This window comes from Rhinoraja longicauda, chromosome 5 (genome assembly GCF_053455715.1).
Source record: "Rhinoraja longicauda isolate Sanriku21f chromosome 5, sRhiLon1.1, whole genome shotgun sequence".
NCBI classification, from domain to species: domain Eukaryota; kingdom Metazoa; phylum Chordata; class Chondrichthyes; order Rajiformes; family Arhynchobatidae; genus Rhinoraja; species Rhinoraja longicauda.
This window is the reverse complement of record NC_135957.1, coordinates 74,473,059-74,496,531: the sequence shown is the minus strand read 5'-3', so window position 1 is coordinate 74,496,531 and position 23,473 is coordinate 74,473,059. Positions and strand designations below refer to the sequence as shown.

Here is a 23,473-nt window from a genome sequence, read left to right as displayed (position 1 = left end):
TAGCTATCTAGCTTTTTGCGTCTATCTTCAGTTTAAACCAGCATCTGCAGTTCCTTCCTACACGCCGACCAGCCGATTCTGTGGAATTCTCTGCCTCAGAAGGCAGTGGAGGCCAATTCTCTGGATGCTTTCAAGAAAGAGTTGGATAGAGCTCTTAATGATAGCGGAATCAGGGGGTATGGGGAGAGGGCAGGCACGGGGTACTGATAGTGGATGATCAGCCATGATCACATTGAATGGCGGTCCTGGCTCGAAGGGCCGAATGGTCTACTCCTGCACCTATTTTCTATTGCAGGAGTAAGTGCTGAGGGACTCGCTGAAGCTTGGTGCAACCAACGCCAAGGTCTTGTGGGGGAGGACCACAGTCTAGAGACCTTCCGCTGCTGGACATTGAGGGATTGACATTTGACACCCCTCAAATAATGGAAGGGATATCATTCCTGGGAGCCACAAGAGTGGTCAAAGGTTCTTGGTTTAAGGATAGCTGCGAACACTACCAAATATGACACTAATGAATGTACAGACGCTGAGAATGTTGAAAGAGTTTTTGCACTGCTCTTGTTTTGTGTATATTTTTTATTCTGAATAAATTTTATTTTTGGAAGAAAAAACTGGAAATAGCGATAGAGCTACAAGGGGAAATGAGATTTAAAAGAGTGGGCAATTGTATTGCATGATAGTACATCCCTCTCTGGGATGTGTTTAAGGCAGAGATTGACAGATTTTCAATTAGTACGGGTGTGGGGAGAAGGGAGGAGAATGGGTTTAGGAGGGAGAGATTGATCAGCCATGATCGAATGGTGGAGTAGACTTGATGGTCTGACCAGCCTAACTCTGCTCCTAGAAGTTGTGAACTTATACATGCACGCAAAGAGATATCATGCCCCATCGCCATCTTTAGACTTTAGAGATACAGTGTGGAAACAGGTCCTTCGGCCCACCGAGCCCACACCGACCAGCGATCATCCTGTACACTAGCACGATCCTACACGCTGGCAACAATTTACAATTTTACCGAAGCCAATTAATCTACAAACCGGTACATCAATGGAGCATGGGAGGAAACCAGAGCACCCGGAGAAAACCCACGCAATCACAGGGAGAACGTATAAACTCCATACAGATAGTGCCCATAGTCTCAAACCCGGGTCTCTGGCATTGTAAGGCAACAACTCTTCCATTGTGCCACCCAACTTTAGGGGGTGGGAGAGCAATGCATTTAAACAAGGAATATTTCTTCATAGGTTCTGCGATCTAAGTTAGTTTATGTTTGCTCATTTCAGATGAAAGCAGATAGGTGCACATTGATATCCCTCAAAGCGGGTTAGAAACAGGGATTGTCCCAGTGATACCGATATCCCACCCCTCACCGGTTTCACAGTGAGTGAATGCTTGCCACAGATTTTGCGGTGCCATTTTGTAAACGTTTGAGATGGACATGCTTTAACTGGGGCTCCTCACACCCACACTTGAGCCTCTGCCCTTTCTTGCTGGATTTCTTGTCGCAGTATTCCGTGCAGTGCTTGACAATCAAGTAGCTCATCTCACAGATGTTCAGCAGTATGCAGAGCGAGGAGGTGACGGCCATGCAGTAGAGGAAGATGGTCTTCTCCGTCGGCCGTCCGACAAAGCAATCCACTGAGTTGGGGCAGGGCCAGGCGTCGCATTTCAACAGGCGCGGTACGGAGAAACCATGGAACATCCAGTTAAAAACTAACAAGGAGCCGAGTTCAACCGTGGTTTTGAACACCAGGCTGAAGAAGTAGGTCCACCACAGACCCCCGTCGATGTCCCCTTTGTTCTTGTACAGCTTCTTGTGGTGCTTCTTCTCCCTGCGTTCCCGATAGCCCACGTGCATGCCGACCAGAAGTGAAGGGGTGGAGACCATGATAAGTTGCAGGGCCCAGAGCCTTGCTTGCGACACCGGGAAGAAGTTGTCGAAACACACGTTCTCGCAACCGGGTTGCCTTGAGTTGCAGGTGAAGTCCTTCTGCTCATCGCCCCACACCCGTTCTGCTGCCACCACATAGACCAGGACTCGGAATATGAACATAACTGTCAGCCAAATCCTCCCCACGACCGTGGAGTACTGATTCACCCCACTCAAAACATCACTCAGCAAACTCCAACTCATGGCTCCTCAGTTGCTCGTTGAAGGATCTGCAGAACCTAGAAAACCAAGGTAGACGTTATACCTGTACATACAGTTCATTTAAAAAATAGTCCAGAGACTAAAGGGGTTAATCAATAGTATTCATCTTCAGGAGACAGATGAGTGACTACAGTACAGATTTTGACTCAAAATGCTGGAGTAACTCAGTGGGTCAGGCAGTATCTCTGGAGAACATGGATAGACCACATTTTGGGTCAAGACCCTTCTTCAGTGATGGTTGGGGTGGGGGGGAGAGGGAGGAGAAGAAAGCTGGAAAGGAGAGAGGCAGGACAAAGTGTGCCATGCAAAGGGTCGACATAGAGTCATACAGTGTGGAAACAGGCCATTTGGCCCAACTTGCCCGCAACAACCAACATGTCCCATCTACACTAGTCCCACCTGCAAAAACATAGACATGGGTTTTGTTTTGATAAGCAGATGGTTGGAACATTGGCCAGAGATGAGGTTTGTTACAAATTACCTAAAATTGGAGAATTCAATGTTCGTGCCATTGGGTTGTGAACTGCCCAAACGGAATATGAGATGCAGTTCCTCCAGTTTGCGTGTGGCCTCACTCTGGCAATGGAGGAGGGTTCGGACATAATGGTCAGTGTGCGAATGGGATGGGGAGTTTACAAGGTTAAAATGGAGATCTAGTCGGCCTTGGCGGTCCGAGCGCAAGCTTTCATCGAAACAGTCGCCAAGTCTATGCTTGATCTCACCGATATACAGGATGCCATACCGGGAACACCAGATGGAGTAGATGACGTTAGAGGAAGTGCAAGTAAATCTCCTCTGCACGGTGCAAGTAGAGATCTCCATTCTCTCACCAGCCACTTCCCATCAAGTATAATGCATTGTTCAGTTCATGAGATAAGAACATTTCAAACGGCAACAGGAGTCGCCCATGTAATCCCTCTATCCTTCTCCGCCATTCGGAAAAATCATGAATGTTCTGATGACAAAAGGGGCCGCAGATGCCAGAAGGAGCAAATAGAACTCTGGAAGCACTCAGTGTGTCAAGCAACATCTGAAAGGTGTAAGTTGGTGTTTCAGGTTGGGACCCTGCATCAGGACTGGAAGGGTAGAGGAAAGTCAACCAGTAGCAGGCATACAATTGGGGGTGGGACAGAGGCTGATGGGGGATAGGTGGGACCAGAAGGGGTGGAGGTGATGGACAAAGTAGATTCGATGGGCCGAATGGCCTAATTCTGCTCCTGTAAGTTATGAACTTATAATACAATTATACTCACTATCCCAAATTCTTCTCAATGATGCTGTTCTGAATTAGCCCAGGTAAGTGCAGTGTCAACGGGTCTCTACACGTTTAGTTTAGAGATACAGCGCAGAAACAGGCCCTTCGGCCAATGGGTCCGTGCTGACCAGTGATCCCCGCATATTACCACTATCCTACACACACTTGGGACAATTTTTTCCTTTACCAAGCCAATTTACCTACATACCCGTATATCTTTGGAGTGTGGGAGGAAACCAAAGATCTTGGAGAAAACCCACGCGGTCACGGGGAGAATGTACAAACTCCATACAGACAAGCACCCATAGTCAAGATTGAACCCGAATCTCTGGCGCACTAAGCGCTGTAAGGCAGCAACTCTACCGCTGTACCACCATGGCTACTGGTATTAACACTATCCTATTCATACAACCAGCTAACAATGGCCTGTTTCCTTTATCATCGTTACTTTTTTGCATATCTTTCATTCATTGTTCTATATCTCTCGTTTCCCTTATCCTTAACCAGCCTGAAGAAGGTCACGACCCGAAACGTCACCCATTCCTTCTCTCCAGAGATGTTGCCTGTGTTACTCCAGCTTTTTGTGTCTATCTTCGGTTTAAACCAGCATCTGCAGTTCCTTCTTACACATAATATTCAGCTGCCTGGTCCAGTGCTGCCTGATGCTGGCAGATCGCGATCTCCTGGCACTTTGTGAGAGGGTTGGTGGGCCCCACCAGGGACATTACTGGGCACAGTACTCCTCCAGGTGTGCTATTGCATTAAACTCCACCGATAAAGTTCAACCTTCAGTTTTAATATTTCTTCCTCTTTCCTTGGTGCCTCTCCCCAAAGAATTCGTACTGATTGTCATTGTGAAGTGTATTTACTGTAAAGGCGTAGTTTACTTTTGCATCTCTGTTACTGGTATTTGTTCCAGATTGCAATTAACTGGGCTGGAACGTGTACAGTATGTCATAACCCCAAGATAGACACAAAATGCTGGAGTAACTCAGCGGGACGGGCAGCATCTCTGGAGGGAAGGAATGAGTGACGTTTTGGATCGAGACCCTTCTTCAGAGTCGGCTTTCACTTCATTACACGATTACTGTAAATCTCCATCAGGCTAATCACACAGACAGTGTGATTAAGTTTGTTAGTTCAAAGCTTGGTTACAGAATAATTATTTAATTTTCCCTCAGAATTCCCCGAATTACTATGTCTCAGTATTTTTCATACTAGGTTAGTTTAGTTTAGTTGACAGCACGGAAACAGGCCCTTCGGCCCACCGCGTCCGCACCGACCAGCGATCCCCGCTGGTATTAACACTATCCTACACAAAATAGGGACAATTTACATTTATACGAAGCCAATTAACCTACAAAGCTGTACATCTTTGGAAGGTGGGAGGAAACCGAAGATCTTGGAGAAAGCCCACGTGGTCACGGGAAGAACATACGAACTCCGCGCAGTCAGAACCCATAGTCAGGATCAAATCCGGGTCTCTGGCGCTGAAAGCGCTGGAAGGCAGCAACTCTACCGCTGCACTACCATGCCTCCCCCGGAGTTCAATACAATCCACGGCAAAGCAGCTTACTTGGTCACCAGCCTAACAACAACCCTAACTATTTATTCATTCCCTCCACCACTACTTACACTTCAACGGCACTTCTCAAGCCCGCAATCTCCACCATCAAGAGGCACAAGTATGGGAACTCCTTGTCGGCACATTCCCTTCCAAGTCACTTGGATAAGTGACCAGCTAAGTCCAAACTATGAACTGCCTTGGTTGCTGTGGGGACTTTGGGCTTTGTTTTGTTTTTTGCACTACATTGGGTTTAAAAAATTTTTTGGAACTTGTTGTTTTACATTAGTTTCTTAATTATCTGTTGAGAACCGTGTTTACAGCAAGTAACCCCGTGCCTTTAGAAGCTCTGACCTTCCTAGAAACCCTTCTCGTAATGTCCAAGGCACAGCTATAATGTTTTGTGTGTTTCATGTATTTTGTGTTTTAATGACTGTTGGCAGATCAATTTGCCTCCTGGGATAAATAAAGTTCTATCGTATCGTATTTCCTCCTGGGGGACTAAAGGAGGTCACTTACCTACATTAACACATCAGATGCAAGTGATTTCTTGATAAGTATGGGTGTCAGGGGTTATGGGGAGAAGGAAGGAGAGTGTGGTTGAGAGGAAGGGATGGATCGGCCATGATTGAATGGCGGAGTGGACTTGAGGAGCCGAATGTCCTAATTCTGCTCCTACAACTGATGAAAAATTAGGTTGTACCTGCCTCAACAACCTCCTCCAGCAGCTCGTTCCATATACCCACCACCCTTTGTGGAAAAAAAGTTAGTTGATAAAATTCTCTCAGTTGCTTTTACAAATATTGGTACGGTCTTAGATTCTAAAAAATGGAATTTACCATAAATGTTGTTGAAGATTAAATAATTGGATTCTTCTGGTAATTTAATGATGATGGCACACATAGCCTGCACCTACCTGATCTCCCAATTGCTGGACAATTAATTGTCCTTCCTATTCCTACACAGACCTTTCTGTCCTCGGTCTCCTCCATTGTGAGGCTAAATGCAAATTGGAGGAACAGCATCACATATTTCGCTTGGGCAGCTTACAGCCCAGTGGTATGAGTCTTGATTTCTCTCACCTCAGGTAGCCCCGGCATTCCCTCTCTCTCTATCCCTCCCCAACCCAAGTCACACTAGCAGCTCGTTTTCACCCTACAAACAGCTAACAATGGCCTGTTTTCTTTGTTACTTTTTTGCATATCTTTCATCCATTGTTCTTTATCTCTCCACATCTCCGTCTTTATCTCTCATTTCCCTTATCCCTAACCAGTTAGAAGAAGGGTCTCGACCTGAAAAGTCACCCGTTCCTTCTCTCCAAAGATGTTGCCTGTCTCGCTGAGTTACTCCAGCTTTTTGTGTCTATCCAGTTTAAACCAGCATCTCCAGTTTCTTCTTGCACATTAACGTTGTCTGTTGTCTGTCTCAACTTCCTTCATCGTGACACACTCTATTGCCCTGAGGTTGCTGCACAGAATAAACCTCATGCTTTTGTTCTGAGTATTTAGTAATTTTAAGCACTCAACAATGCCATAAAAAGGAACAAATAGATGCAATTCATGATTCTCGTTAAGGTGTGTGCAGTTTTGGGCAAGCAGTGTAATCCATTCACAGGCTTGCAACTGTATGAGTCATGTGTGATCTGTCATTAAATAATTGCCGTAATGAGGATTAGTGGGCATTGTGGGCATTGGTTTCATATTCATTTACATTCTCGTCATAATTTTAATTCTTTCACACACCCCAGTAGCAAAAATAATTTCCAAACAACAAATGAGGCCAGATTAAATTTGAATTGAGCATGGAGTCATACAACGATGAAACAGGCCCTTCGGTCCAACTTGCCCACACTGGCAACATGCCCCATCCATACTAGTTCATAACAAGAGGAGTTGAGTATAGGAGCAAAGAGGTCCTTCTGTAGTTGTACAGGGCCCTAGTGAGACTGCACCTGGAGTACTGTGTGCAGTTTCGATCTCCAAATTTGAGAAAGGATATTCTTGCTATTGAGGGTGTGCAGCGTAGGTTTACTAGGTTAATTCCCGGAATGGCAGGACTGTCATATGTTGAAAGACTGGAGCGACTAGGCTTGTATACACTGGAATTTAGAAGGATGAGAGGGGATCTTATCGAAACGTATAAGATTATTAAGGGGTTGGACACGTTAGAGGCAGGAAACATGTTCCCAATGTTGGGGGAGTCCAGAACCAGGGGCCACAGTTTAAGAATAAGGGGTAGGCCATTTAGAACGGAGATGAGGAAAAACTTTTTCAGTCAGAGAGTTGTGAATCTGGAATTCTCTGCCTCAGAAGGCAGTGGCCAATTCTCTGAATGCATTCAAGAGAGAGCTAGATAGAGCTCTTAAGGATAGCGGAGTCAGGGGGTATGGGGAGAAGGCAGGAACGGGGTACTGATTGAGAATGATCAGCCATGATCACATTGAATGGTGGTGCTGCCTCGAAGGGCCGAATGGCCTACTCCTGCACCTGTTGTCTATTGTGTATAGTTCTACATGCCCCTGTTTAACCCATAACCTTCTAAGCCTATCCTATCCATGCACCTGTCCAAATATCTCTTGAGCGTTAGGATAGTACCTGAGATAGCTCATTCCATTACACCCACCACCCGTTGTGTAAAAAGGTTACCCCTCAGGTTCCTATTAAATCTTTCCCCCCTCACCTTAAATCCAAGACTATCGCTCCAAGGAATAAAGTCTCAGCCTGCTCAAACTCTCCCTGGAACTCAGGCCCTCAAGCCTGGCAACTCTACTGCTGCACCACTGCTCCACCCATGAGCCATCCTGGAAGCTCCTTTCCCAAGATTAGCAGGTGGTGAATACGAAAATTAGGTTTAGAACACAGAACACTGCAGCACAGGAACAGGCCCTTCGGCCCATAATGTCTGTGCTGAACCTGAAGCCAAGTTAAACTGATCTATATCCCTCTAAACCTCGCACTTCCTTGTGCCTATCTAAAAGCCACCTAAACACCTCTACCATCTCTGCACCCACCACCACCCCCGGAAAGGCATTCCAGGCCCCCACCTCCTTCAGTGTAAAAAACATATCCCGCATATCTCAATCAAACGTTCCCCCTCTCACCTTATAGCTGTGCCCTCTAATGTTGGACATTTCCACCATGGGGAAAAAGGTTCTGACTGTCTGACCTATCTATGCCTGTCATTATTTTGTATACCTCTCTTCAGTCTCCCCTCAAACTGCAACGTTCCAGAGAAAATGAGACCTTACTGGAGATCATTACGATAAAGATTAGTTTCTTTGACACCAGATCACACCTTGGCCCATGTATCGGGCATGAGAGCACAAACATAATTGCAACTTCGGACCTCCATTACAACTACGTTCAAACTGATAGGACAAAATGCATCGCGACTCATGAATAATCCTTGTCAATTGTAAAGGGTGTGCCTCAACCTTCAGCTGACGATATTGCTAACCACAAGATCAGATCATCTCAGCACAGCTGCTCCATGCTTTACCCATGGTTTCATAGCTGTCCTGGGCATTTGCCTCAAAATTCATGGGATACCAACAAGTTATTATAAGGTCATAAGTGATAGGAGTAGAATTAGGCCATTTGGCTCATCAAGTCTACTCCGCCATTCAATCATGGCTGATCTATCTCTCCCTCCTAAGCCTAGTCTCCTGCCTTCATCCCTGACACCCGTACTAATTAAAAATCTATTTATCTCTGCCTTCAAAATATCCACTGACTTGGCCTCCACAGCCTTCTGTGGCAACTAATTCCACAGATTCATCACCCTTGAGAAATTTCTCCTCATCTCCTTCCTAAAAGAACGTCCTTTAATTCTGAGGCTGTGACCTCTAGTCCGAGACTCTCCCACTAGGGGAAACATCCTCTCCACATCCACGCTATCCAAGTTCACTATTCTGTATGTCATTATCATTCCATTGATATTCACTACTTTTGGGTTCCATTGAATTGATGTTAAACATTTATTCCCCCCTAACCCTTCATGCTGATCTTCATATATTGGGAATGTGCACCCGATTTGTAGGATTTATCTTTATGACTCTGAAGGGGGAGAAAGTGAGGAGTAACCTGTCTCGTTATTAAGCACAAGGATAATTCAAAGCATGACACAAAGTGCTGGGGTGACTCAGCGGGTCAGGCAGCATCTCTGGAGAACATGGAGAGGTGACATTTCGGGTCGGGACCCTTCTTCAGACTGAATGCAGGAGGACAGGAAAGAAAGCTGGAAAAGAGGAGGGGCAGGACAGATTTCTTGATTAGTACGGGTGTCAGGGGTCATGGGACGAAGGCAGGAGAATGGGGTTGGGAGGGAAAGATAGATCAGCCATGATTGAATGGTGGAGTAGATTTGATGGGCCGAATGACCCAATCATGCTGCTACAACTTATGAACTTTGCCCAAGTTCCTCATTTTCCTATGATCATCCTGGAATGTAAAGAATATCCTTGGTTTATCCTTTCAATTGGCCCCTCCTTTGCCTCTCTATCATTGCATATGCTCAGTGCCAAAAACAACCTAAAACTCTCCATTGAGCCCTTAACCTAATTCTGCATTAGAACTTATGAACTTAGCACGGACAGTATTAAGTGGATACAGGCAAAAGGGTTTTTCAATAGGCAGCATCAAATTTGTTTAACAATTTATTTAAATTTCAATATTTAACTCAAAACATGTCATCCAAGGCCTTCCCCGCCTCCCCATTTTGTTTTGGTTAAAGATGCTTCAAGGTGTGATAAAGAGTTATAAGATCAACAGTATGAACTCCACTTTATTGGAGTAATATAGCGTGGAACCAAGCCCTTCTGCCCAATTTGCCTACACCAATCAACATGCACCATCAACACTAGTCCCACCTGCCTATCCAAATGTGTTTTAGCGGTTGCGATAGTGCCTGCCTCTACTACCTCCTCCGGCAGCTCGATCTGTACACCCACCACCCGTTGTGTAAAAAAGTTGCCCCTCAGATTCCTATTATATCTTTCCACCACACTTTAATTCCATGTCCTCTATTCTGAGTTAGCGGGATGTAATGCTAAAAGAATAGGACCTCAAATAAAGGGGAACCTGCCAAGGTTCTTGCTCCTGACCTGTCTCTACAAAGAAAAGGATGTATGCATAGACATTGAGAGAGAACAGGATTATGGTGGGAAAATGTGTAGGAAGGAACTGTTGATGCTGGTTTAAAATGAAGATAGACACAAAAAGCTGGAGTAACTCAGCAGGTCAGTCAGACTGGAGAAAAGGAATAGATGACATTTCGGGTAGAGACCACAGTCTGAAGAAGAATCTAGACCCAAAACTTCACCTATTCTTTTTCTCCAGAGATACTGCCTGACCTGCTGAGTTACTTCAGCATTTTGTGTCCATTTATGGTGGAGAACGTTAGCCAACAGATCATTACTGGGCAGGATTAAGATTTTTAAAATGAACACTTGCTGAGGCTTTAGAGCTTACTATATGCAGAACCATGCCCTAGAATCAGGAAACAAGAGAAAAAAATAACAAAGTTTAAAAAAAGTAGGAATTAAATAAATTAAATTGGGAATTTAAAAAAATTAAATGAAGGAGTGAACAAATCCACTGACTTGTACGAATCTGATGGCAGATATTTCTTTCCAAATATCCTCTGGAGCTTCACTAAGATTTGGAGGTACAGATAGTGGAGTGTTAGTGAATGTATCCACTTGCCTCCAATCACCCACTTACAACATCTCTGCAATAGTTTTCTCCTTATGTAATGTAGCTTAAGGTTGGGTTGGGTTTAAGAATTTGAACAATTCTAATCCAGGTATTTTTTCTGCATTCATCAACAATCTGCCAAATGTCGCCAGAGAAAACATTTTAACAAAATTCTCACACGGTGACTCAGCGGTAGAGTTGTTGCCTTACAACGCCAGAGACCCTGGTCCGATCCTGACTACGGGTCCTGTCTGTACGGAGTTTGTACGTTCTCCCCGTGATCTGCGTGGGTTTTCTCCGAGATCTTTGGTTTCCTCCCACACTCCAAAGACGTACAGGTTTCTAGGTTAATTGGCATCGGTATGAATGTAAAATCGTCCCTCGTGTGTGTCGGGTAGTGTTAATGTGCGGGGATCGCTGGACGGTGCGGACTCGGTGGGCCGAAGGGCCTGTTTCCCCACTGTATCTCTAAACTAAAAGTAAACTAAACTAAATAACAATCCTTGTAATATTCTCAAAGATACTGCTGTTTAAAACGAGATGACTGCTTCTATCTTTTTATTAATTTTCATTCTGTTTGCAGTGTGAAATTTGATGTAATTTGTTCCAATTGCTTTTGACGTGTTGAAATCATACAATAATTTAGGAAGAGTAAGTCCATTACACTGCCATATGAACGTTTCAAACCCAATGTAGCACAAGTAATCTGCCGTGTTTCTACTACCAAGCTAACCAGGCTTTTAATTTCAACACAAATTAAATGATAAGAATTACCTTGCAACAGTTGATAGTTCAGCCTTCTCCAGATTCCCTCTGCGGGAAATTCACATCCAGCAACCTAAACTGTAAGTTATTTTCTCCATGTAAAACAGAAACTGGGATTATTCGCAAAACCATCCGTTTCGATACCACTTGAAGTGTAAAGTGATCTATGTTAGTCCTTCCTCATTATGATCTAAGCAAATGTAACCTGAGCTTTGGCTCTGCTTGGTAACCACCAGGAATTATTCAAATGGGAACCACCTACATCTGTCATAGTTTCAGATCTGTGGCTGCTTAAACAATGGTCACATATTCTTAGTTTAGTTTAGTCTAGAGATACAGCACGGAATAGTTATAGTTAGTGGTAATAGTTACTAGTACAGTAATAGTTAAATGAATGGACACATAGTTTAGTTTAGGGATGCAGAGTGGAAACAGGCCCTTCGGCCCATTGGGTCTGTGCCAACCAACGATCATCGTACACTAGTTCTGTCCTACAAACTAGGGACAATTTACGGAAGCCAATTAACCTACCAACCGGCACGCCTTTGGAATGTGGGAGGAAATCAGAGCACCCGGAGAAAACCCACGCAAGTCAAAGGGGGAATGTACAAGCTCCATACGAACAGAACCCATAGTCAGGATCGAACCCGGATTTCCGGCACTGTAAGGCAGCAACTCAACCACTGCACCACCCATATATTTTTTCCTCTCACAAACAAACTAATAAAATTGAAGTTTAAAAAAACCCCTTTTGAACAGGAATGGCTGAGATCTTGTATTAATGGACCACTCTGCCTCAAGTGAAAGCTTCAATTATACATGTTAGCTTGATTGTATTCATGTATAGTCTTTTCTTTGACTGGATAGCATGCAAACAAAAGCTTTTCACTGCACCTCGACGCGTGTGACAATAATAAACTAAACTAAACCAAACAATATGGTAAGAAGAGATTCTACGTTCTTAATTGATGGATACATATAAAAATTCAACAATAGTCGTGCCCTTCCCAATGGCTTTAAACTCCTTCATCCCTACAACACTCTGAGATATTTGGACCCCAATTATGGCCATTTCATTTCAAGAGCTTTTACGGGTCCTAAAAAGAGAGGAGAATAGCAAAAGTAAATACTGGTTATTAGAAAGTCAGCATCGGCATTGTGGACCAATGGGCCTGCTCCTGCATTGTACGGTTCTAATGTTCTCAAAGCTAATGCAGGGAATTGAGGGACTTCAAGCAAAAGTGAGGGACTTCAAGCAAAGAATAAATCGTGCTGGACAAACTAACTGAAATAAAGGCTGTCAAATCCCTTGGAGTTGATGGCCTGCAACAAAGAGATAGTCATTTAAATTTAGACTTAGAGATACAGCGCAGAAACAGGCCCTTCGGCCCACCGGGTCCGCACATTAACACTATCCGACACCCACTAGGGACAATTTTTACATTTGCCCAGCCAATTAACCTACAAACCTGTACGTCTTTGGGGTGTGGGAGGAAACCGAAGATCTCGGAGAAAACCCACGCAGGTCACGGGGGAGAACGTACAAACTCCGTACAGTACAGCACCCGTAGTCAGGATCGAACCTGAGTCTCCGGCGCTGCATTCGCTGTAGGGCAGCAACTCTACCGCTGTGCCACTGTGCCGCATAGAGAGTCATAGAGTCACACAGCGTGGAATCAGGCCCTTTGGCCCAACTTGCCCACACTGACCAACATGTCCCATCTACACTAGTCCCACCTGCCCGCGTTTGGTCCATATCCCTCCAAACCTACCCTTTCCATGGACCTGTCTAAATGTTTCTTAACCGTCGTGATAGTACCTGCCTCAACTACCTCCTCCAGCAGCTGGTTCCATACACCCACCACTCTTAGTAGATATAGAATTTGTACATGCTTGTGAGGAGTGAAGTTTAAAGATCTGTGGAGCAATTCTTTTACAGAGAGTGGTGAGTGCCAGGAATGAACTACCACGGATGATAGTAGAGGCAGGTATGATAGTGGCATTTAAGAGACTTTTGGATGGGCACATAGATATGCAGGGTATGGAGGGATATGGATCATAACCAGACAGATTAGAGTTGGAAGGCAGACACAAAGTGCTGGAGTAACACAGCGTGTCAGGCAGCATCTCTGGAGAAAAAGGATGGGTGACGTTTCGGGTTGGAACCCTTCTTCACCTAATTGTCCTACTAGTTCCACTGTTCGCATCCTTGTATCCCTTCATTATCATCTCTTCCCCAGCCAACAATGGGCCATTGTGGGCTCCACCCTTCCTTGGTCACCTGTTGCCGGCCCTGCTTTGCCTTTTCGTACCTCCAGTTCCATCCCCTCTACTTTCAGTCTGAAGAAGGATCCCGACCTGAAAGTTCGCCCATCCATTTTCTCCAGGGATGCTGCCTGACCCGTTGAGTTACTCCAGTACTTTGCATTTAACTTCAGTATAAACCAGCATCTGCAGTTCCTTTCTACACAGATAAGAGTTGGTCTTGGCATCATGTTTGGCATGGACATTGTGGGCCAAAGGGTCTGTTTCTATGCTGTACTGTTATATAGAGTCATAGTGATACAGTGTGGAAACAGGCCCTTTGGCCCAACTTGCCCACACCAGCCAACAATGTCCCAACTACTCTAGTCCCACTTGCTTGCGCTTGGTCCATATCCCTCCAAACCTATCCTATCCATGTACCTGTCTAACTGTTTCTTAAACGTTGGGATAGTCCCAGCCTCAATTACCTCCTCTGGCAGCTTGTTCCATACATTCACCACCCTTTGTGTGAAAAACTTACCCCTCGGATTCCTATTAAATCTCTTCCCCTTCACCTTGAATGTATGTCCTCTGGTCCTCGATTCCCCTACTCTGGGCATCTACCCGATCTATTCCTCTCATGATTTTGTACACCTCTATAAGATCACCTTTCATCCTCCTGCACTCTATGGAATAGAGATTCAGCCTACTACTCAACCTCTCCCTATAGCTCACACCCTCTAGTCCTGGCAACATCCTCGTAAATCTTTTCTGAACCCTTTCAAGCTTGACAATATCTTTCCTATCACATGCCGCCCAGAACTGAACACAATATTCTAAATGCGGTCTTACCAACGTCTTATACAACTGCAACATGACCTCCCAACTTCTATACTCAATACTCTGACTGATGAAGGCCAAAGTGCCAAAAGCCTTTTTGACCACCTTATCCACCTGCGACTCGACCTTCAAAGAACCATGCACCTGTACTCCTAGATCCCTCTGCTCTACAACACTACCTAGAAACCTACCACTTACTGTGTAGGTCCTGCCCTTGTTCGACGTCCCAAAATGCAACACCTCACACTTCTCTGTATTAAATTCCATCAACCATTCCTCAGCCCACCTGGCCAATCGATCCAGATCCTGCTGCAATCTTTGACAACCATCTGTTCCGTGTTCCATGTACCACTTTCATTCAGTCAACATTTCCAAATTGCCTGTACTTTTAATTCTCCAACTCACTCCCTCTCTGTCTTTGGTTTCCAACAACTTTTGAAAAAGAAAGCAGCAAATGGTCACGCAACAACTTCTCAAATTCCAACTTTGCACTTTGCAGCCCTCCGGACTCAACTTTAAATTAAATAGTTATTGATAACCAGCCATTCCAGTTTGTGACAGAACTAACCAGTTCCAATGAAATGTCACCAACCTGCTTTGATAATTCTGTTTCTCACTTTGTAGGTTGTCCTTGAAGCATTTGAAGCATTTCCTGATGTGTTTTGTATTCCATCATCGCTCAAAATAAATCAAAACAAAATAAAGCAATTGTGTTGTCAAAGGAACCAGTGGAAATCATATCGTGCAGTGTCATTTTGATGATGAACAACAATGGAGCCAGCACCGATCCCTGTGGCACATCACTCTTTTGTAGGTCTCCATCTGAAAACAACCCTATCGTACTCTAACTCCTATCACAAAGCCAATGTCCGTAGTTGAAACAAAGAACTGCAGAGGATGGTTAATGCATGAAAAAGACACAAAGTGCTGGAGTAACTCAGCGGGACAGGCAGCTTCCCTGAAGAACATGGATAGGTAACTTCGGGACCCTTCTTCGAACTGATTTAGTCTGCTGAGTTACTCTCACGTGACTTTGGAGCACTTTGATATTGTTTCACCTTCAATGGCCTGCACTAGCTAGCTCCTCCCCATCATCTACCCTAACATCCAGCCACCACAGGGTCCCCTCCCTCTCACCATCTACCCGATCTATTCCTCTCATGATTTTTTAGTGATTACATTCTTCTTATTTCTGAGTTCTACCCACACAGATACACAAGTGAACATTTTAACAACAGACACAAAGTGCTGGAGTAACTCAGCATCTTTGGAGAACATAGATTGGTGACCTCTTGGGTCGGAACCCTTCTTGGGAGTCCTTTTTTGTAAACCAGCGTCTGCAGTTTCTTGTTTCTACATCTTGACTACTGATATGCTTTGCAAGCGTATTATACAACGCTCATCAACTCAGATGTTATAGATTTAATTTATTGAGTGTCAATCTTTTAATTTCATTTCATGGAGAACAAGAAAGGAGGATGTGCATATATGGAATATTTCAAATCCTTTATAAAACATCCCTCAGGCCCATGGAATACTTTAAACTGTACCCATTGTTCTGCTATAATTTCCAATGCAAAGTTACCAACATACCTACGTTGGTATTTAAACGCCCAATAATAATCTCACCCACCTGGTTTGGATTAGGGAATAGGACAGAGAAAAGCACCGCACTAACAGGCCCTTCAGCCCACATGATCCATACCGATCTTTTCCCTGCATAAATCCATGTGCTTATTGTCTCAGTCAGCTCAGTCCGCCTTGGCTTACCCGATCTCCCAGTTACCAAACACTTTAACTCCCCTTCCCATTCCCACACTGACCATTCCGTCCTGGGCCTCCTTCACTGTCAGAGTGAGGCCACACACAAAATGGACGAACAGCACCTCATGTTTCGCTTGGGCAGCTTACGACCCAGCGGCATGAATATTGATTTTTTCCATCCCCACCCCAACAAAGGACCATTGTGGGCTCCAAGTTTCCAGAGTCATCGAGGCAGGCTCTGTACCTTCTCATACCTTTAGTCTCCCTCTCCCTGACTCTCAGTCTGATGAAGGGTCCCGACCCAAAAGGTCACGTCAGTTGTGGGCGGGCCGGCTGAGGGTGCCAGAAGTCGGACATGCCCTAAGAACAAAGGAGGACCCGGCATGGGGAGGGGGGGGGGGGGCTGCCGAGAACAAAGTGGGACCATTGGGGACTAAATGGAATACTTTTATAACTTTGTTGGCATCCTACATGTGGCGACTCTTTGCATAACTTGGGGATGTAAAGCAAAGAATCTCACTGTGACTGCATGGGCCTGGATCTCACTACTAGCCGCATGTTCCCATCTCCACCTCTTTCCACTTTCCGCAGAAACCATTCCCTCCGCAACTCCCTGGTCGACTCGTCCCTTCCTACCCAAACCACCCCCTCCCCAGGTACTTTCCCTTGCAGCCACAGTATATGCGACATCTGTCCTTAGACCTCCCCCCTCGACTCCGTCCAAGAACCCCGACAATCTTTTCAGGTGAGGCAGAGGTTCACTTGCACCTCCTCCAACCTCATCTACTGTATCTACTATTGCAGGTGTGGACTATATATCGGGGAAACCAAGCGTAGGCTCGGCGATCGTTTTGCTGAACAACCCCGCTCAGTACACCTAAACCTATCTCATCTCCCAGTTACATAGAAACATAGAAAATAGGTGCAGGAGTAGGCCATTCGGCCCTTCGAGCCTGCACCACCATTCAATATGATCATGGCTGATCATCCAGCTCAGTATCCCGTACCTACCTTCCCTCCATACCCCCCGATCCCTTTAGCCACAAGGGCCACATCTAACTCCCTCTTAAATATAGCCAATGAACTGGCCTCGACTACCTTCTGTGGCAGAGAATTCCACAAATTCACCACTCTCTGTGTGAAAAAAAACTTTCTCATCTCGGTCCTAAAAGACTTCCTCCTTATCCTTAAACTGTGACCCCTTGTTCTGGACTTCCCCAACATCGGGAACAATCTTCCCGCATCTAGCCTGTCCAACCCCTTAAGAATTTTGTACGTTTCTATAAGATCCCTCCCTCAATCTTCTAAATTCCAGCGAGTATAAGCCTAGTCTATCCAGTCTTTCTTCATATGAAAGTCCTGGCATCCCAGGAGTTGCTCAGCACTTTAACTCCCCCTCCCATTCCCACTCAGATCTTTCTGTCCTGGGACACTTAGGCAACCGTTTGGGCCGCTTACACCCCAGCGGTATGAATATTGACTTCTCTAACTTCAAGTACCTCTTGCTTTCCCCCTCTCCATCCCGCCCCCTTCCCAGTTCTCCGACCAGTCTGACTGTCTCCAAGTACATTTTATCTCTGTTTGCTTTGTTGTTACCTTCTCTCAGCTAACAATGATCTATTCTACATCTTCCTTGATCTCCATCCCCTTCGTCCTGGTTTCACACCTTACACTTCCTTATCTATGTATCTCCCTCTCCCCTGACATCAGTCTGAAGCAGGGTCTCGACCCGAAATGTCACCTAACTTCTTGCCTTCCTTAAAAAAACACCACTGTTACATCAGCTGCCACCGCCATTATCCCTGACTGGAGTTTTCTGTGACCTGCAATCCAGTAATATCCCCCCCCCTTCAACAGTGATAAAGTGACTGACCCAACAGAAGTCAAATTCTTGAACAGATTCACTGACTCCCAAAACCTAGCAACACACAAACATACACTTCCCTTTTGATCATTCCATTCTCTATACTAGTTCATGCATAACAAATGTAGTTAATGGTTAAATCTAATAGAAGCGTTTGACACGTCACTAAACTTCTGATTTTTGTGGCAATATAGTTTTGGTGTGAAGTTACTATACTTACCAAACTGATACAATATGAATTTAAGAGGGGAAAAGTTGAATATCTTACATGCCATAGGATATTCCGAACATTTCTCACCCAAAACGCCACCTATCCATGTATTCCCGAAATGGTGCCTGACCCACTGAGTTACTCCAGCATTTTGTGTCTTTATTATAAACAGGTATCTGCAGTTCCTTCTGCCTGGATATTCTTTCCTTGTGTCCCTTTAAAATCAATTTTAAAGGTTTCGAGTGATACAGCATGGAAACAGGCTGTTCGGCCCAACTTGCCTCACACCAGCCAACATTTCCCAGCTACACTCGTCCCATCTGCCAGCATTTGGTCCATATCCCTCCAAACCTGTCCTATCCATGGACCTGTCAAGTGGGGCTCATGTTGCCGACCTCCCCGTGGTGAGCCTGTCAACTGGCCTCAGTCAGGCGAACGACAACAGCGACAGCAGAAGCAGTTCATAACTTCTGCTGCCTCCATCACAAGAAGAAGACCTGTCTAAGTGCTTCTTAAATGTTGGGATAGTCCCTGCCTCAACTACCTCCTCAGGCAGCTTGTCCCATACATCCACCACCCTTTGTGTGAAAAAGTTACCCCTCAGATTCCTATTAAATCTTTTTCCCTTCACTTTAAACCTATGTGTTCTGGTCCTCGATTCACCTACTCAGGGCAGGAGACTCTGTGCATCTATCCAATCTATTTCTCTCATTATCTTTTACACCTCTATAAGTTCACCCTTCATCCTCCTGTGCTCCAAGGAATTGTCCCAGCCTACTCAACCTCTGCCTATCGCAACATCCTCGTAGCTCTTCTCTGTACCCTTTCCAGCTTGACAACAGCTTTCCTATAGCAAGGAGGTCCTGCTGCAGTTGTACAGGGCTCTGGTGAGACCACACCTGGAGTATTGTGTCCAGTTTTTGTCTCCTAATTTGAGGAAGGACATTCTTGCTATTGAGGGAGTGCAGCGTAGGTTCACCTGGTTAATTCCCGGGGTGGCAGGACTGAAATATGAATGAATGAATGAATGAATGAATGAATGAATGAATGAATAAGTTTATTGACCAAGTATGTGCATATACAAGGAATGTGCCTTGGGTGCTCCGCTCACAAATGACAACACAAACATTCAGTTAACAATTAAGAATAAAGCATAAACACATCAACAATAAGGATACAACATTACGGTCTAAACATTTGGGTGAAAATAAACCAGAGCAAAAAAGAGACTAAAGACTTTGGTTATTGAGTAGAACTACTACTCGTGGAAAAAAAGCTGTTTTTATGTCTGACTGTGGCTGCTTTGACAGAATATGATGAAAGAATGGGTCGACTAGGCTAATATTCACTGGAATTTAGAAGGATGAGAGGGGATCTTATACTCGCCCACCGAGACCGCGCCGACCAGCGATCCCTGCACACTTACACTATCTTACACACACTAGGGACAATTTACTATTTTTTATCAAGCCAATCAGCCTACAAACCTGTACGTCTTTGGAGTGTGGGAGGAAACCAGAGTTCCCAGAGAAAACCTACGCAGGTCACAGGGAGAACGTACAAACGCCATACAGACAGCACCCGCAGTCAGGATCGAACCCAAGTCTCTGGCGCTGTAAGGCAGCAACTCTACCATAGCACCATGCTTGCGTAATTAGTTAGTTAGTACGTTTAGTTTATTGTCATGTGTACCGAAGTGGATTCTGGAAGAGAAATGGATCAGGTCAAATCCCGTCAAGCGATAGGTGGCTACAGGCCACCCAGGGTGGGGGGAGTGGGGAGCGGGGGGTTGATAGGCAGATGGTCAGATAAAGACCAGGGATGAAAAGAAAAAAGGTGAAAATGAGGATGGAAGAAGTGCAAATTGTGAAGCCAGATGAAGGAATATAGGTAGAAGGGAAGAAATGGGTGTGCCACCAGGTGTGTGTGTGGGGAGGGAGAGGGGTTAGGGGAAAGTGTTTGGCGAAACATTCACCGAGTCTATGCTTGGTCTCACCAAAGGAAATTGGGCCTATTGGGAACATCAGATGCACCTCACCAGGAAGGACTGATATGATGGAGGACATGTTAAATCTCCTGCGCTCCATCTTAAGACTTTGGAGATACAGCGCTAAAACAGGCCCTTCAACGCCGACCAACGATCACCCCGTACACTGGCACTATCTGACACACTGAGTTACTCCGCTGAGTTACTCCAGCATTTTGTGTCTATCTTCAGTTTAAACCAGCATCTACAGCACCTATTGTCTATTGTCTATTAACGGGGTACTGATTGAGAGTGATCAGCCATGATCGCATTGAATGGCGGTGCTGGCTTGAAGGGCTGAATGGCCTACTCCTGCACCTATTGTCTATTTCCTTAGACATGTTGTGTCCTTTTGACTGGGCTTATATTCACCGGAATTTAGAAGGATGAGAGGGGATCTTATACAATCATACAAATTCTTGAGGGATTGGACAGGCCAGATGCGGGAAAAATGTTCCCGATGTTGGAGGAGGCCAGAACCAGGGTTCACAGTTTAAGAATAAGGGGTAGGCCATTTAGGACTGAGATGAGGAAAAACCTTTTCACCCAGAGTTGTGAATCTGTGGAATTCTCTGCCACAGAAGGCAGTGGAGGCCAATTCACTAGATGTTTTCAAGAGAGAGTCAGATGTAGCTCTTAGGGCTAATGGAATCAAGGGATATGGAGAGAAAGCAGGAACAGGATACTGGTTTTGGATGATCAGCAATGATCATATTGAATGGCAGTTTGTGGCGCTGCTGTCTCAAAGAGCCAAATGGCCTACTCCGGCACCTATTTTCTGTTTCTTTTGTAAACTCGCATCTGTAGTTCCTTCCTACACACATTGTTGTGTATCATTTCCTTGTAGACGTTTCAAGTCCTTTTGTACACCAGCATCTGCGGTTCCTCCCTACACACATTGTGTTGTGTATCAGTTCCAGAGAGAAATCATGTCATTTTGTAAATTAGCATCTGCAGTTCCTTCTTACACACATTGTTGTGTGTTCCTTGGGCATGACATGTTCCTTGGACATGACATGACATGTTCCTTGACATGGACATGACATGTTCCTTGGACATGACATGTTGAGTCCTTGAGTAAACTAGCATCTGCAGTTTCTTCTTACACACATTGTTGTGTATCATAACATGTCCTTTTAAAAACCAGCATCTGCAGTTCATTCTTACACACATTGTTGTGTATCATAACATGTCCTTTTAAAAACCAGCATCTGCAGTTCATTCTTACACACATTGTTGTGTATCAGTTCCTTGGACGTGACATGTTGAGTCCTTGAGTAAACCAGCTTATGCAGAAGGGTCTCGACAACCGAAACGTCACCCATTCCTTGTAGATGCTGCCTGACCTGCTGAGTTACTCCAGCATTTTGTGAATAAACCAGCTTATGCAGTTCCTCCCTCCACATTTGCAGTTCCTCCAGGGGGGTTTATTCCTTCCCTCTGCTCTGGCTGGTGAGGGGTTGTCCGCCAGCACACAGGCGGCACTAGTGGCTGGGCTGCTCTTGTCTTGTCTGTCTGCGGCAGCAGCAGCAGCGGCGGCGGCGGCGGGGGGAGGGGAGGGAGGAGGAGGAGGAGGAGAGGCCGCCTGTGAAGGTGAGCGGGGTTAGGCCGTGGGTGTCGTTGGACGGTGCCGGGGGGGGGGGTGGGGGTGTTAACGCGGGGAGGGGATGCACTCGTTGAGCGGCGGCGGCGGCGGCGGACGCGGCCCTGCAGCGGGGCCTGGGCCTCAGGCAGAGCGGGGTCTGGGCCTCAGACAGGGCAGGGGGGGCCTGGGCCTCAGGCAGGGCAGGGGGGGCCTGGGCCTCAGGCAGGGCAGGAGGGGGGGGGGTCTGGGCCTCAGGCAGGGCAGGAAGGGGGGGGGTCTGGGCCTCAGGCAGGGCAGGGGGGGGCTGGGCCTCAGGCAGGGCAGGAGGGGGGGGGGGTCTGGGCCTCAGGCAGGGCAGGGGGGGCCTGGGCCTCAGGCAGGGCGGGGGGGGGCTGGGCCTCAGGCAGGGCAGGAGGGGGGGGGGGTCTGGGCCTCAGGCAGGGCAGGGGGGGGCTGGGCCTCAGGCAGGGCAGGGGGGGCCTGGGCCTCAGGCAGAGCGGGGTCTGGGCCTCAGGCAGGGCAGGGGGGGCCTGGGCCTCAGGCAGAGCGGGGTCTGGGCCTCAGGCAGGGCAGGAGGGGGGGGGGGTCTGGGCCTCAGGCAGGGCAGGGGGGGGCTGGGCCTCAGGCAGGGCAGGGGGGGGCTGGGCCTCAGGCAGGGCAGGGGGGGGCTGGGCCTCAGGCAGGGCAGGGGGGGCCTGGGCCTCAGGCAGGGCAGGAGGGGGGGGGGGTCTGGGCCTCAGGCAGGGCAGGGGGGGCCTGGGCCTCAGGCAGGGCAGGAGGGGGGGGGGGCCTGGGCCTCAGGCAGGGCAGGAGGGGGGGGGGTCTGGGCCTCAGGCAGGGCAGGGGGGGCCTGGGCCTCAGGCAGAGCGGGGTCTGGGCCTCAGGCAGGGCAGGGGGAGCCTGGGCCTCAGGCAGAGCGGGGTCTGGGCCTCAGGCAGGGCAGGGGGGGCCTGGGCCTCAGGCAGGGCAGGAGGGGGGGGGGGTCTGGGCCTCAGGCAGGGCAGGGGGGGGCTGGGCCTCAGGCAGGGCAGGGGGGGCCTGGGCCTCAGGCAGGGCAGGGGGGGTCTGGGCCTCAGGTTGGGCAGGGGGGGCCTGGGCCTCAGGCAGGGCAGGAGGGGGCCTGGGCCTCAGGCAGGGCAGGGGGGGCCTGCGGGCCAAGAACCCCCTCAACCCATCCCCGCGGATCAGCACCGACCCGCCGTGAGAGGAGGGGGGGGGGCTGCAGATGGGCCCCGGGGGGGGCGATGGGAAGGAGGAGGGGGGAGGAGGAGGAGGAGGGAGGAGGAGGAGGGAGGAGGAGGAGGGAGGGGGGTGTGAGGGGGGAGGCTGCAGATGGGCCCCAGGGTGGCAGTGGGGAGAGATGAACTGCGTGGGAGGAGGGTTTTAACCGGGGGGGGGGGGAGGGTGAAGAGGAACGTGGGGAGAGTGAACTACTGGGGAAGAGGCAGTGGGACTGGGGAGAGAGTGAGAGAGAGAACTAGAGAGGGGGGAGAGAAAGAGAGGGTGGGTG

The 23,473-nt window shown here is 47.2% G+C and overlaps 2 protein-coding genes across 2 annotated transcripts in view; one reads left to right on the top strand and one right to left on the bottom strand.

Moving 5' to 3' along the window:
* Nucleotides 1–1,375: 1,375 nt before the first annotated feature.
* Nucleotides 1,376–2,134, bottom strand: LOC144594055 (gap junction beta-7 protein-like). Its single transcript, XM_078400232.1, has one exon. It carries the CDS (start codon nucleotides 2,132–2,134, stop codon nucleotides 1,376–1,378), a length of 759 nt encoding a protein of 252 aa, XP_078256358.1.
* A 19,717-nt stretch (nucleotides 2,135–21,851) lies between these two features.
* The window catches only part of smim8 (small integral membrane protein 8), a 42,366-nt gene continuing 40,744 nt past the window's right edge, over nucleotides 21,852–23,473 (top strand). Inside the window, exon 1 of the mRNA XM_078399818.1 lies at nucleotides 21,852–21,971. The gene's annotated coding sequence lies outside the window, so the exon portion shown is untranslated. The remainder of the gene's footprint in view (nucleotides 21,972–23,473) is intronic.

Bases quoted from the DNA above. Each gene is read 5' to 3' on its own strand.
- LOC144594055 (XM_078400232.1), bottom strand. From the start codon at position 2,134: ATGAGTTGGAGTTTGCTGAGTGATGTTTTGAGTGGGGTGAATCAGTAC.